The sequence below is a fragment of the Bos grunniens genome, chromosome 20, assembly GCF_055505025.1.
Source record: "Bos grunniens cultivar Pamir isolate PY7600 chromosome 20, Bosgru_T2T1.0, whole genome shotgun sequence".
NCBI classification, from domain to species: Eukaryota; Metazoa; Chordata; class Mammalia; order Artiodactyla; family Bovidae; genus Bos; species Bos grunniens.
This window is the reverse complement of record NC_141184.1, coordinates 57,740,597-57,754,114: the sequence shown is the minus strand read 5'-3', so window position 1 is coordinate 57,754,114 and position 13,518 is coordinate 57,740,597. Positions and strand designations below refer to the sequence as shown.

Here is a 13,518-nt window from a genome sequence, read left to right as displayed (position 1 = left end):
TTCTCTGTGAGTATAGAACAGAGAAGGATAGAGTATGAATTGAATGAAGAACCCAATAAGAAATGAGGTCTTTTCTCTATAGAATGGCTTATAGAAAAATTCTATAGAGATACTAAAGGACTGGAGAAAGCTGAAGAAAATGCAAATAGAAATATCTTAGTCTAGGATGCTTTAGTTTTTATTATTGGTGTCTTTAGCCTTTGTGTAAGTATTTTTGCAGTCATGACAGAATGAAATAATATTCATCAAGTGTAATATAAAGGGTATAGGCAAAATGAGGGCAAGAAAAGAAGATAAGAAAGGACTGCTAAGAGGTGGAAATATAAGTTGTGTTTGTCTGTGGTTTTCAAATTTTTTGCTCAATTTGATCCCTAAAATAATTTTGAGAAATGATGTACCACTTTGCAAATTTTAAATCTAAAATACTTTTAATTGCAAGTTTAAGTAGCTACAGAGACTATAGCTAAAAACATATATTGTGTAAATGCTTCAAGTAAATTTTTTCAAAACTTTGGAGGTGCCTACTTCATTGTCATGAAAAAATGTCTACATAAAATCTAACTGGCTACATCATTCCTAGCTTCCAAATTACTTAGCTAAATCAGACTTTGATGTCTTTATTTTTTAGATCAAATCAGCCTGTTAATACACTCCATGACAACCATCTCGATTCTGAATTCTAATTATGAAATAGATAGATTTACTTATAAACAGTCAGATAGACTGACAGACACAGGATCTTCCCAGGATGAAGCAAGCATCATCCTCTTCAGTTTTTCTTGCTTTTCACATAAAGGATTATCTTCTAGGACCAATGCATTCTTGAATTATCCACTTGCATTATGCTCTGGAGACTTTTATCCCCAGGGGAACAATGCATGGTGACAAGGTTTGGGATGGGTGAGAAGTATGCTTTCTTTTTTTTTATAAACTAGAGACAGGCTGATTATGAAAAGTGAAAGAGGGACAGAATATTGGTGACTTGCAGATGCATTTTCAGCAAATCAACTTTAGGTAGGGGTACAAATAGAAATTAATGATTTGGAAATAGGCTCCGTTTAATAGGTAATGCATTTGTATTTGCATTACCAATGAGAGGTCTGTTTATGTTATGTTGAAGATTGCTGGTTTGGGTGGTGTCTATGTGATGTCATAGGCATTACACATATAATCACAAGATAAATTGATTGTGACACCCAGAATATATATTCAAGAGTGTACTAGATACTGGTATCTATCTTATATTTAGGAGTGTACCAGATGCTGCAATCCTGTGGTTTACTAATTACAGGAAAAGAGAGGGCGTGAATGTGTGAATGGTCAGAAGATAAAGTTATGCAAGAGAAGAAATCCCTTTTCTCAAATATAAAGTCATCGAGATCAAGATTTTGAAATTCAAAAGTAGGCAAAAGGAATCTTCAGGGATTTTAATGAAATAACCAACAGTATAATATTTGTTTCTTGAAAATACATTTTGATCTGATGAACAAGAATGAGATTGATTATTAACCCCTTCTTCAAGTGATATGGACTAACCATTTATATACAATAAAAATAAAAAAAAACTTTTCCAACGTAGATTTTCCTGGAGTTGGTGAAAGTTTATTCTTTTTTCCAAAAAAGCTTTTCCTTTCTAGTATAAATTGTAGGCAAACAAAAATGTTCAGTCTTTTTAACTTTATTTTTTATTTTCACTTTAGTAGTTTGAATACTTTTGATTTTAGAGATTAGATTAAAAAGGTATTATAAAAGTACTTAAATGTTTGAATCAATATTGATTTAGCATTCTAAATGTAATATACATTAAAATATGGAGTGTTATGGATTCCATTTTTTATACTGAGTTTTAATGTAGTACAGCATTGGAATAAGTGACCAACATTAGGAAAGCTTTCTTTTGAGCAATTTTTTTAGTTCTTTGATATACAACTAGGAAAACTATATGATATCAATTTTATTCCCATTGTTGTTTTGCCCTATTTTTTTTTTAAACAAGAACCTGTGTTAGAGTTGAAGGAATTCCAAATATTGCTTATAGCTCAGAAGTATAAAATACAGTCTGTGGCTATAATAAAAAAAAATGTTCCAGCAGGTCCAAAAGATATTGGGAATAAAAAGCCACCCGTTTGCTTTTTGTAGAAGCAGTAGCATTCTGCAGACAAGCTATTCTAGCTTCAAAACAGTATGGTAGATGGTTTTATGGAACTTGCAATTACAGAAATCCACTTTAACCTTTCTTTCTTACTGGCAGGTGTCCCATTGGCTTGCAGCCAGGGGCTGTGAGTGTAGTACAGCCGGCGTGTCCCGCAGAGTGCTGAAAATGCCGACACTCCAGCTGGCTGCTTATAATTGCACTGATTGTGGTCTGACAACCAAAGCTCCATGAAAGAAATGTGATGAATATACAAAACATTTAAAAAATTTGATCAGATTACAAATTTCATTTCTCTTTTTTCTCCTCTATAGATATGATATCTGCACTTATAAAAATAAGCCCTGTGGAACACTGGGTAAGTTTTTTTATAAAGGGAGGATAGTTCAGATTGTCTTTTTGGTCCAATAGTTTTACTTTTTAATCATTATTAATTTGGTAATTTTCGTTTCTGGCACATCTGAAATTATTCCTATAAAGTATTAAACCTGACCTTTGTGGATATGTCACTGATTAGGAAACAAGTAGAATGATGATTAAAAACAAATTAGAAGGTGTTTCAAAATCATCACACAGTAATACTAAATCAAAAGTTACCACTCATTTTCATATAATCCATCTCTGTAATGTATTTTCCAAAAATACTGAGAGTTTGAGGGCAAATTAAAGCACCTTCAAATCTCAGGAAAGGAAAGGAAAAAGAAACTTGGGAGATACTTCATGCAGAGACATTAAGAACAGTACTTCTTTTGGTCCAAATTTGTGGAAAGATTGTGTCCTCATAAATTAAGATATTATTGGAAAATTTTATTATCTGTACAGAAAAAAAATCCAATTTTGTAAAATATTACAGCCAGACTTGGAGAGAGAGCAGAATTATCTTCCTTGTTCTTCCTAAATATCACATTTTAAAGGCAGTTCTATACTAGTCTACAATTTAAAAAATTATGCATTGTTGCAGAGCGTAACTTCATAGTGGTTAAATGTTAACTGCAAATACAAATGAGGGAAAATGGTAGCTTTCAAGTCAACTAAATTGTTAAGCAACTAGAATTATTTTAAGTAAAAAAGGAGCCTTTTTTATGGTTTTTTTTTTTCCTAGTGTCATAGTGACTTTTTACAGACCTAGAAGTTAAGCAACTGAAGGTGAATTCTCTAGATTCTCTGACAAGTCTCACTTTTCTTATCTGTAAAGGAATAGTTATAAATCTGTTCCTATGCACTTCATGAGAATTTTGAGAAGATCAAATTTAAAGTAGAGGTGGGAGAAAAGGTATTAACCCCACTTCCTGAGGAGGTCAATTGAATACCCCTTTAGAAATTAAAATTTCTCTTGATGATTTTACCTGCCTTCCCAGGCTTCTCCTTCACCATTTCCCTCAAGCCATTTCCCTCAGGATTTATGGTGAAAGAAGAAATCCCAGTTTGCCAATGACAGGTATTATGGTGGAGAAGTTTGCTAGTTAAAATCATAACAGAGAAAGAGCTTTTTTCTGAGAAAGTTCACATCAGAAAGGTTTTCTTCATAGTGTTTTATGTTAACAAGACCAACAATAATCCGAAGGAAAGGAACCTGAGCTAAAAACCAACCACTGGCTTTGACAGTTTTAGTGCATTACCTTTTACAGTTTATTTAGCTCTTTGTTCTTCAATTTCCTTATCTATGAAGTTAAGAGTAATATCTGCCCTTATGCTGCAAGGATATTGTTAAAGTCACTTAAGGAAATATAAGGGTGTTTACTGTAGAAATGAACTGGTATTATTTAATGTAGAAATTATCTATACAGTTTAACTTATTCCCTCCATTATTGTGCAAATTCTATAAGCCTTTATTAAGTGCTTAATCAGTTTTAGGTACAGTATCCACTAAGTCCCAAAGAGGATACCAGCTACAGCTTGTATTCTGTAGCATGTATATTTTGAGGAAATAAATATGTATAGCTATATTTATATGTAGGTCTGTACATAGTCTATTTTGCTTTTTAAAAGCAGTTTATTTATACTTGAGATACATTCTTCATTGGGACATAAATAGTAACACTGCCTAATGCTTTGGTATATTTTAATGTCTAGAATCAATATATTAATACTTGGGTACATGTCAATGTATTTTCAATCATATAAATTATATTTTTCAAATTATAAACTATTATGAATTATTTTTATACTATCTCTTATGCTGAAAACTGAATGAACTGCATTATATATACATGTGTTGAATTTAATATATGGCGAATATGTTATCAGCACAGTTGATCAGATTTTTTTTTTTTGAGTGGTCTTTTTAGTAACTTTCATATTGGTTTTATGCCAATTCTTGAATATTGTCTTGCTTAGTACTGCTGGTGACTAATTGTGACATGGCTAAGTAGATTTAAGCAGGCAAACTGGCCATCATACTGAGGAAATCTAAATGACCTGATGATAATCAAACCCTTATTAACACAATCACACATAAAAACTGACAGCTTCAATTTTACAAGAATAGAAAAAATGGTGGGGAGTTGTAAAAAATATATTAGCATCTAAATTCTTTATTTTAGTTAAGATATACCTTGTATTTTCAATAAATCGTAGTTATTTCCCAGAACTGTTCTTTCTTAGATTATTCTTTTAGTAGAGCTAACAATTTTATAGCAGATGCAGAAGTAAATCTGTGCTTGCAAATACACCTTGGGGAGTCATTTAGAATTCTCAATTAAAAATAGGGCTATATGGCACATACCAAACAAGAACAACAATAACAACAAAAAGATAACCTATTGAATAATATATTTGGGAAATATAAATAATGTTAATTTAGCAATAAATATTAGCAGTTTTTTTAAACCAGATTTCATAAAGCTCAAAAGAGCAATAATATTCAAATAGAGTGGCTTTATTTTTCCCATATTATGGGTCATATTGAACCCAGTAGCTTAAAAAAGATAATGGACTGCAAAGTTTTTTGTATTTTCCCTCCCTCTCTTTTTCTCTCTGTGGAGTTTAGAAGTAATAGTCATTAAATTTTTTTGATTAACCAAAAAAAAAAACAATAAGGTCATCTTGCCCAACTAATCTCTCTTTTTACTTCCTCTTCTTTAAGTCCCAAGACTTCTAGTTGAATGGAAGAGCAGAACAAAGGTATCACTATTAACTCTGTGAAACAGAAATTACCTCCTTCCCCAATTCCTGCCTACCCCCCAACATAAAACAGTAAAAAAAGCAGTCTTTTAGCAAATCCAATACTAACCTCAACTTTGTTCCAATATGGTAGTAAGTGTTGATATTTCATATTAATGGATACAATAGAAATGCAATTTTAGAATTTTCTTGTCAATAAGAATATGAATTGGATAGCTTTTACTGTTCCAAATTAGTGCAACTGGGATATTGTTCCTAGCACAGAACATTGTTTATTGCATTCAGTAAATATTAATTGAATTAGATTGAAATCACTTTTCATGGGAAGATAATTATTAATACCTGGGTGATGATAGTAGACTCCTAATATATGAAATATTTTTTTTTACTCTTTCTTCACTTTATTCTACATATATGTGTTAAGTATGACTTGGCATCTATTTCCTTATAACACATGAAATTTTATCTTTCACACAAATATTTTTTTTTTCTCAGCACTGTTTTAAAGTTATGGACTAATCACAGAACATGGTATTCATTTGAAAATAAATATTAAAATTTTTACATAGTAAAATTCCCAAGAGAAGAATGCCTTCAGTAACATAACATTTCACCAGAATCAGTGAATTAACACCATAGTTTTTGCTTTATTACTAAAACTCTACTTCATTTAGGGGAGTGAGAGAGGAGAGAACCACACTGAGTGTGTGAATGACTTTCTGTCCATTAAAATACTTAAAGAAATTGTTGCATCACTTGCAGGACTAATTTCAGAAAATTAAAAAAAAAATGCAAAAACCTCGCATCTTTAACAGTTCTTTTTTCTGTTTTGAATCATTCATTTATGTTTTTATAAAAATGTCATTTTAAAAAACCATTTGGGATTCCCTTTTTCTGGTAACTAAAAAGTTGCTTGTATATTTTTATGAACCCACTAAACTTAAACAGATCTCTTTAGAAAAATAATGTGGATATATTTTGCTTTCTACAGCCTGAAGAATGTTAAAATAGAAATGCTTTCTTGAATTCCCTCTTCTGGCTCAAGTTACTAGGTGGTCCCAAGTTACCAGAAGTAAAATTTATAAATCTAACCCCTAGTCTAGACATTTTCCAGCACTGACTGCAGTTCAAAAAATATTAATGTCTAGCCGGCAAAGTGAAACTCCCCCCAGTGATTTTGCAAATGACTAGAAAGTTAACCTTTTGCCAACTGCTCCTTCTGTGCATGGAGGTTATTAAAAAGAATCCAGGCATTTATAAGTATGGGCTTTTTAAGACTGAAACACCTTGGCTTGACCCTTTGTGTCTCCTTCTGTTTATTCAGGCTTGGCCTCTGTGGCTGGAATGTGTGAGCCTGAAAGGAGCTGCAGCATTAATGAAGACATTGGCCTGGGTTCAGCTTTTACCATTGCACATGAGATTGGTCACAAGTGAGTGAGTTTAAGAAAATCAAAATAAATTTTAGAGCTCCACTTTTTTGAGCAATTCATAAATAACTACTGTGTGAAATGCCCGTACTCAACCATATTTTATGCCTTTTTGTCTGATTTCAATAGAGAGTGTTATCATTTAAGGTTTGGGGATAAATCATCTTAAGAATTGGAGACTTGTTAAATAGTCTCTCTGATTCAGTGATTAGTGTCCTCAGAGTAGTGAATGCACTACACTTAAGTTTTTTTTATATACGTTTGAAACAATTTAGCTTTACCATGATCCACTCAACACCCAATTTCTCACAGTCAAATTGTTTAAATGATCTTTCATTTCCTAAAGTGACAATACATATATATTTAAAAATCATGATTGACATCATTACCATAAAGTGAACTTTGATTTTTCACTGTTCATACATCTATGAGTATGGCCTTTTCTAAGTTTGTGTAATTACTGCTGTGCAATTTGCATTTTCAGGTGTACTTGTGTGTCAGTAAAAAACAAAACCCTGATATTAGAGGAGTAGTGAGATATCATTCTCACTACTTTTTAGGAGGATCTGGAGTTTTTAATATTTGTTTTCAATAAATCTGCGCCAAAAACTATCCTATGACTTTCCCCTCCCCCAACCCACCACCCAGTTGCAATAAAACCCTTACTTTATTTCAAGCAACAGGCAACAGTAAATGTAAAAGCTTGCTGATGTGGAGGAAGAGAAGTTTGAATGCTTTAAAAGGATAGTCAAACATTTTAAACTAAAAGAAGCAGGTTATTTGCAAGAACTTCTGATGTTGTTTGTATGCCTTAAATTTTTTACAGTCTGCTTTTTTTGGTAGAAAAATGGATGGGGGAAAAGAACAAACAAAATGAATGTTTATTGTATACTTGCCTCAGAGGTCATTCCTGAGATAAATCTGTAATTCATTTTTTTTTTCCATAAGTGAAGAGTAAAATTGGGTCAGTCTCTTGCATTACTTTGAAAGTTGCAATTAAAATTTTACCACATTGGTATTGATTTATGTGTGAATTCAAGTAACCAACAAGTTTCAAACCTGACTTAATTCAGACACAAGGAAAGTCAGTATTACACTTTTAATGAAGCCCTAAAAATATTGGTATTCTAGTTTCCATTGCAATAAACAGCAGGGAAACAAAAGGGAAGAGCCCTCTTAACCAGGCAGTTTATCTTGAACTCACTTAAAAATCTGACTTATTAATGACTGTCATAATCTTATGCAACCAGACTGAATTTAATAGGGTCTTTTAGGTTCAATTAACTTGAAAGGTTAGGACAAGTAACATGCAGCAGATGAATAATGTGTCAATGAGGGCACTATTACCTCATGCAACCACAAGTTAGTCAATGTCAACATATGCATTACAAGCCCCGTTCTTATATGCACTTAAATAGGCAAGGTGAGGGTTTATCTCTTTTGTATTTTTTATTAGATTCTAACTGAGCTACTATAAGCTTATTAGATTTTTTTGTTGACCTTATGGATAATTCCTTGTAATTCTTCCTAAGATGAATGGTTTGTACCTTATGTAGAAGAAATGTAAAAGAGAAGTAGAATATACCTCTTAAGATGTATGTGCCTTGGAGTAACTATTTCGCAGCTAATTCTTGTTTGATAACGTGAAGGAAAATTGGGGGGAAATCCACAAAATGCTTTTCCGTGTTGATTCCTATATCTCTATCCCCTTATCCCTTTATCTTCAGACAACTAGTTAGGATGTGCTAAACATACCCCCTATTCATGGATGAAAATTCTTTTACTTGCTTCTAAGATCGTAGGGTTGAACTTTAAGGAATTTAGCAAGTCAACTCTGGTACAACTCATGTCATTCTTAAAATAAAGTGCTGAAACAAAATAATATGTTAAATATATCAGGAACTTTTCAGAGTATAATGTGCTCTATATAGAGTATAAGACAAAAGTTTTTATCATTTTTATCATTTAGTAAGGTAAATGTTAGTGATTATGAAAAATCTTTGACCATGAATTAGTGAGAAGTGCCTCTACTGTGTTACTAGACTGTGAATATTTTGTACTAATTTTTAGACTGAGTATTAATAGAATATGGTTTTGCACCCAGGGTATACTTATGTACTGGAGAAGGAAATGACAACCCACTCCGGTATTCTTGCCTGAAAATCCCATGGACAGAGGAGCCTGTTGACACTATAGTCCATGGGGTCACAAAAAATCGGACATGACCGACCACACACACATACTTATATGGGGATGGTATATTTTAAACAGCAGTGGATAGCTAAGACTAGACCATGTTCATTCCCGTATGCAAGCAAAAAATCAGCTTCTTTGTCAAATGAAAAACTGATCTGTATGCTTTATTTAAATATGTCTGGCTTTAACACAGGCCACAAGCTATCAGCAATTAATGAAACCTTAGAGAAAAGAGTCTTATTTGATTTTTTTTTTTTTATTAATTATGTAACTGCCATAGGCTTGGAGAAGGCAATGGCACCCCACTCCAGTACTCTTGCCTGGAAAATCCCATGGACGGAGGAGCCTGGAAGGCTGCAGTCCATGGGGTCGCTGAGGGTTGGACAGGACTGAGCAGCTTCACTTTCACTTTTCACTTTCATGCCTTGGAGGAGGAAATGGCAACCCACTCCAGTACTCTTGCCTGGAGAATCCCAGGGACAGGGGAGCCTAGTGGTCTACCGTCTATGGGGTCACACAGAGTCGGACACGACTGAAGCGACTTAGCAGCATAGGCTTTAGAAATTGAAAAAAATTATGTTGAAGAGAATTCACAAGAATTCAACCAGGCATGTATATATTGAGAAAGCTATATAATATATTGTACAAAAACAGATAATCTTAAATAGAAATCTTTTAAGAAATCAATATTTTTTAGAGATATATGTTGAAGTATATGTAATTCAAGTAGCAGGACATCTGAGATTTGCTTGTTAACAGAAGAAGAAAAGAGAAAGATGAAACAAAAATAATAACATTTTGAATTTTGTAATCTTAATGATATGTGGCTGGGATGACAGTTCATTATGCTACTCTACTATTATATATGTCTGATTTTTTTCAGAAAAAATGAACAGGTTTTGCAATCATAAAACTTTTAGATTTGACTTAACTCATTTATTAATTAATAGCAATTGAGTGAACTATAATTCTAATTTTGGAAGAATTGTTGAAAGTTGTATTGAAAGCTGCAGGGATATATAAGTCTTGCTTTTGGAAATCAGTATCAATATTTGGTCTCCAGCAGAGATATACTTTTTAAAGAAGATTGGTTAGGAGATGCATTTTTTTTAAAGAAGGAAAAATGTAGCAAGACTTCAGGATAAAACTGTAAATTTTTGTAAACAAAAACTTTTGTTAGGAAGCTGTTATTGTTCTCTTTATTCAAACTTCCCCTCTCCTGCTGCAAATACCTACATATCTTTAATTTTATTTTTTTTATAATTTTATTTATTTATTTTGACTATGCTGGGTTTTTGTTGCTGCATGCGGGCTTTTTCTCTAGTTGTGGTGAGTAAGGGCTACTCTCTAGTTGTGCTTGGGTCTCTCATCGCAGTGGCTTCTCTTGTTGCAGATCTTAAGTTCTCGGGCTCACGGGCTTCAGTAATTGTGGCGTGCAGGCTCAGTAGTGGCAGCCTCTGGACTCTAGAGCACAGGCTCAATAGTTGTGGTACACGGGCTTCATTGCTCTGTGGCATGTGAGATCTTCCCTGACCAGGGATCGAACCTGTGTCTCCTGCATTGCCAGGCAGATTCTTTACCAATGAGCCACCATGGAAACCCCCTAAATATCTTTAAATGTTTTTTTGTTTTTTTGGTGGATATATAATACATGGAGACTTTATTTTTTCTTTATGTATATATATATATATATGTATATTTTACTTTTTATTTCATATTGGAGTATACTTGATTAAAAATGTTATGATAATTTCAGATGTACAGCAAAGTGATTGAGTTATACATATACATATGACTATTCTTTTTCAAATTCTTTTCCAGTTTAGGTTGTTACATAATGAGCTCAATTCCCTGTGCTACACAGTAGGTCTTTGTTGGTTATCCATTTTAAATGTAGCAATGTGTACAAGTGTTGTGTTTTCTTGATAGAAGGCTAATAATAAACATACACTAAGGTAGTTGGTACTTGAATGCCTTTGTCTAATTTTGGTATCAAAATAGTGTTAGTCTTATAAAATGAGTTAAGTATTCTGTTTTTTCAAAGTGTTTGCTTTCCCATAAGTAAGTTTTAAAATGGTTAGGTATAATTTGTATACAATAAATATGCATCCATTTTGTGTACAGTTTGATGAATTTTGACAAATGTGTATAACCGTGTACCCATCACCGCAATCATGATATCAACATGAATATTACCTGAGAAAAGTCCCTCTGCTCCCTTTTGCAGTCAGTCTCCACACTCCTACAGCTTTTCTTGGGCCCGGACAACCACAGATCTAATTTCTATCTTTATAGATTAAACTTGTCTTTCCTATAGTTTCCTGTAGTTTTAAGTAGACTCATGTAGTGGGTACCTGTTTGTGACTAGCTTTCTTCCCTCAGCACAGGTTTTGAGATTCATTTCATGTTGTTGTATATATAGATAGTTCTTTTTTTTGTGAAGAATATTCCATATCATAATAGCATACATCACATTTTAGGCTATTTCTCGTCTGGAGCTATTTTAAATAGATTTGGTGTATAAGAATGTGTATGGACATAATGGTTTCATTTCTCTTGGGTAGTCCTGCTGGTAGAATGGTATATGTTAGTTTCACTTTATAATAAACAAACTCTAATTCAAAATGGCTATTTTGCATTCCTGCTAGCAATCTATGGGAGTTCCAGTTACTTCAGATCCTTGCTGACATTTATTATTATGTCTTTTTGATTTACCCATTACACATTTTAGTGGTATCTCATTGTGGCTTTAATTAGTTAATTATCTATTTTCTGATAAATAGTGATGATAAACATCTTTTCATGTGCATATTTGTTATTTATTATCTTCTGAAATGGCTACTCAAATTCTTTTCCCATTTGGAAAAAAAAAAAAAAAAACTGAGGTGTTTCTTATTGAGCTGCAAGAATTCTCAATATGTTCTGGATAAAAGTCTTTATCATATATATGCAATGTGAATATTTTCTCCAAGTCTTTTGCTTGTCATTCATTTTTTAATAATGTCTTGTGAAAAGTAGAATTTTAAAATTTTGATGAAATCTTATTTATATTTTTTGTATGGTTTGTGTTTTTGTGTCCTAAGAAATCTTTGTCTACTTCAAGATTGTGAAGATTTTCTTCAATATTTTTGTCTCAGTTTTATACTTTTAGCTTTTATATTAAGATCTATAATGTACTTTGAGTTAACTTTTTTTGTATAATGTGAAGTAAGGGTTGAAATTCCACTTCTTCCTCATATGAAGATCCAGTTATTTCAGTTCAATTTGTGAAAAAAATGTTGGTTTGTAGCTTTCTTTTAATTTCTTTGACTAGTTGTGGTATCAGAATGAAGTTAGTCTTATAAACTGAATTAAGAAGTGTTCTGTTTTCTAGAAGAGTTTGTGTACATGTTTGATATTATTTCATTTTTAATGTTTAATAGACTTTATCAATGAAGCCATCTGAGCCTGGAATTTCATTTGTAGGACTATTATTAATAATTTAATTTTTAAATTAGATGTGAGATAACATATTTATTTAAATCTTTGAGTCTTTTTTTGGGGGGGTTAACTTTGTCTTTCAACATATTTGACTATTTCAGCAAAATTACCAATTTTGTTTTACAGTTATTCTTATTATTGTCTCTTTTAATGTCTATAATATAAATAATGACATTTCATCATTTGCTCTTGATATTTGTAATTTGTGTTTTCTCCTTTTTTTCCAGCTTTATTGAGATATAATTGACATATAACATTGTATAAGTTTAAGGTGTACAGCGTGGTGATTTGATACACATATATATTACGAAATGATTACCATGATAAGGTTAGTTAACAGATCCAGCACATCATATAATTGCTTCTTTGTGTGGGTATGGTGAGAATATTTAAGACTGATTCTGTTAGCAAGTTTCAAGTATACAATACAGTGCTTACATGCGTGCTAAGTTGCTTCAGTCGTGTCCAACTCTGTGCGATCCTATCTGTGGACTGTAGCCCATCAGGCTCCTCTGTCCATGGAAGTCTCCATGCCTCCTCCAGGAGATCTTCCCAACACAAAGATCAAACCTGTGTTTCCTGCATCTCCTGCATTGCAGGCAGATTCTTTACTGCTGAGCCACAAGGGAAGCCCATACAATACAGTTTTATTAACTATAGTCAGCCATGCTTTCCTGAGACCCCCAGAACTTATTCATCTTATAACTGGAAGTTTGTACACTTTGAACAACATCTTCCCATTTCTCCCAGACCCCAATCCCCTGACAATCACCAGTCTACTCTATATGAGTTCAGCTTTTTTAGATTCCACATATATCATGAGATCAAACAGTATTTGTCTTTATCTGACTTATTTCACTTATCATAATGCCCCAAGTTTCATCCATGTTGCAAATATTTTCTTCCTTTCATAGAGTCCCTTTTATTTTGTTGATTGTTTCTTTTGCTGTACAGAAGGGAATGGCAGAATTTCCTTTTTAATGACTGAATAATATTCCACTGTGTGAGAGGGGATGTGTATCACATTTCCTTTATCCATTCATTCATTGGTGGATACTTGGTATGCTTTCATATGGCTATTGTGAGTAATACTCCAATGAAGATGAGAGTTTAGGTATCTATTTGCAATAGTGATTTTAT

General features: G+C 32.7%; 1 protein-coding gene across 21 annotated transcripts in view; it reads left to right on the top strand.

Moving 5' to 3' along the window:
* The window catches only part of ADAMTS6 (ADAM metallopeptidase with thrombospondin type 1 motif 6), a 279,491-nt gene that overhangs the window by 103,158 nt on the left and 162,815 nt on the right, over positions 1-13,518 (top strand). For 17 of the 21 annotated variants that reach the window (XR_015148908.1, XR_015148909.1, XR_015148911.1 and 14 more), the window contains 2 exons: positions 2,467-2,510; positions 6,600-6,705. The exons of 1 other annotated variant lie outside the window; for it this stretch is intronic. Coding sequence is in view for 6 of the 20 variants with exons in the window: in XM_086361953.1 (XP_086218079.1) it covers positions 2,467-2,510; positions 6,600-6,705 (150 nt within the window). In the remaining 14 variants the exon portion in view is untranslated. Of the gene's footprint in view, positions 1-2,466; positions 2,511-6,599; positions 6,706-12,605; positions 12,707-13,518 lie in introns of those variants that run through there. 3 more of the 21 variants (XM_086361958.1, XM_086361959.1, XM_086361957.1) reach the window with 2 other exon arrangements.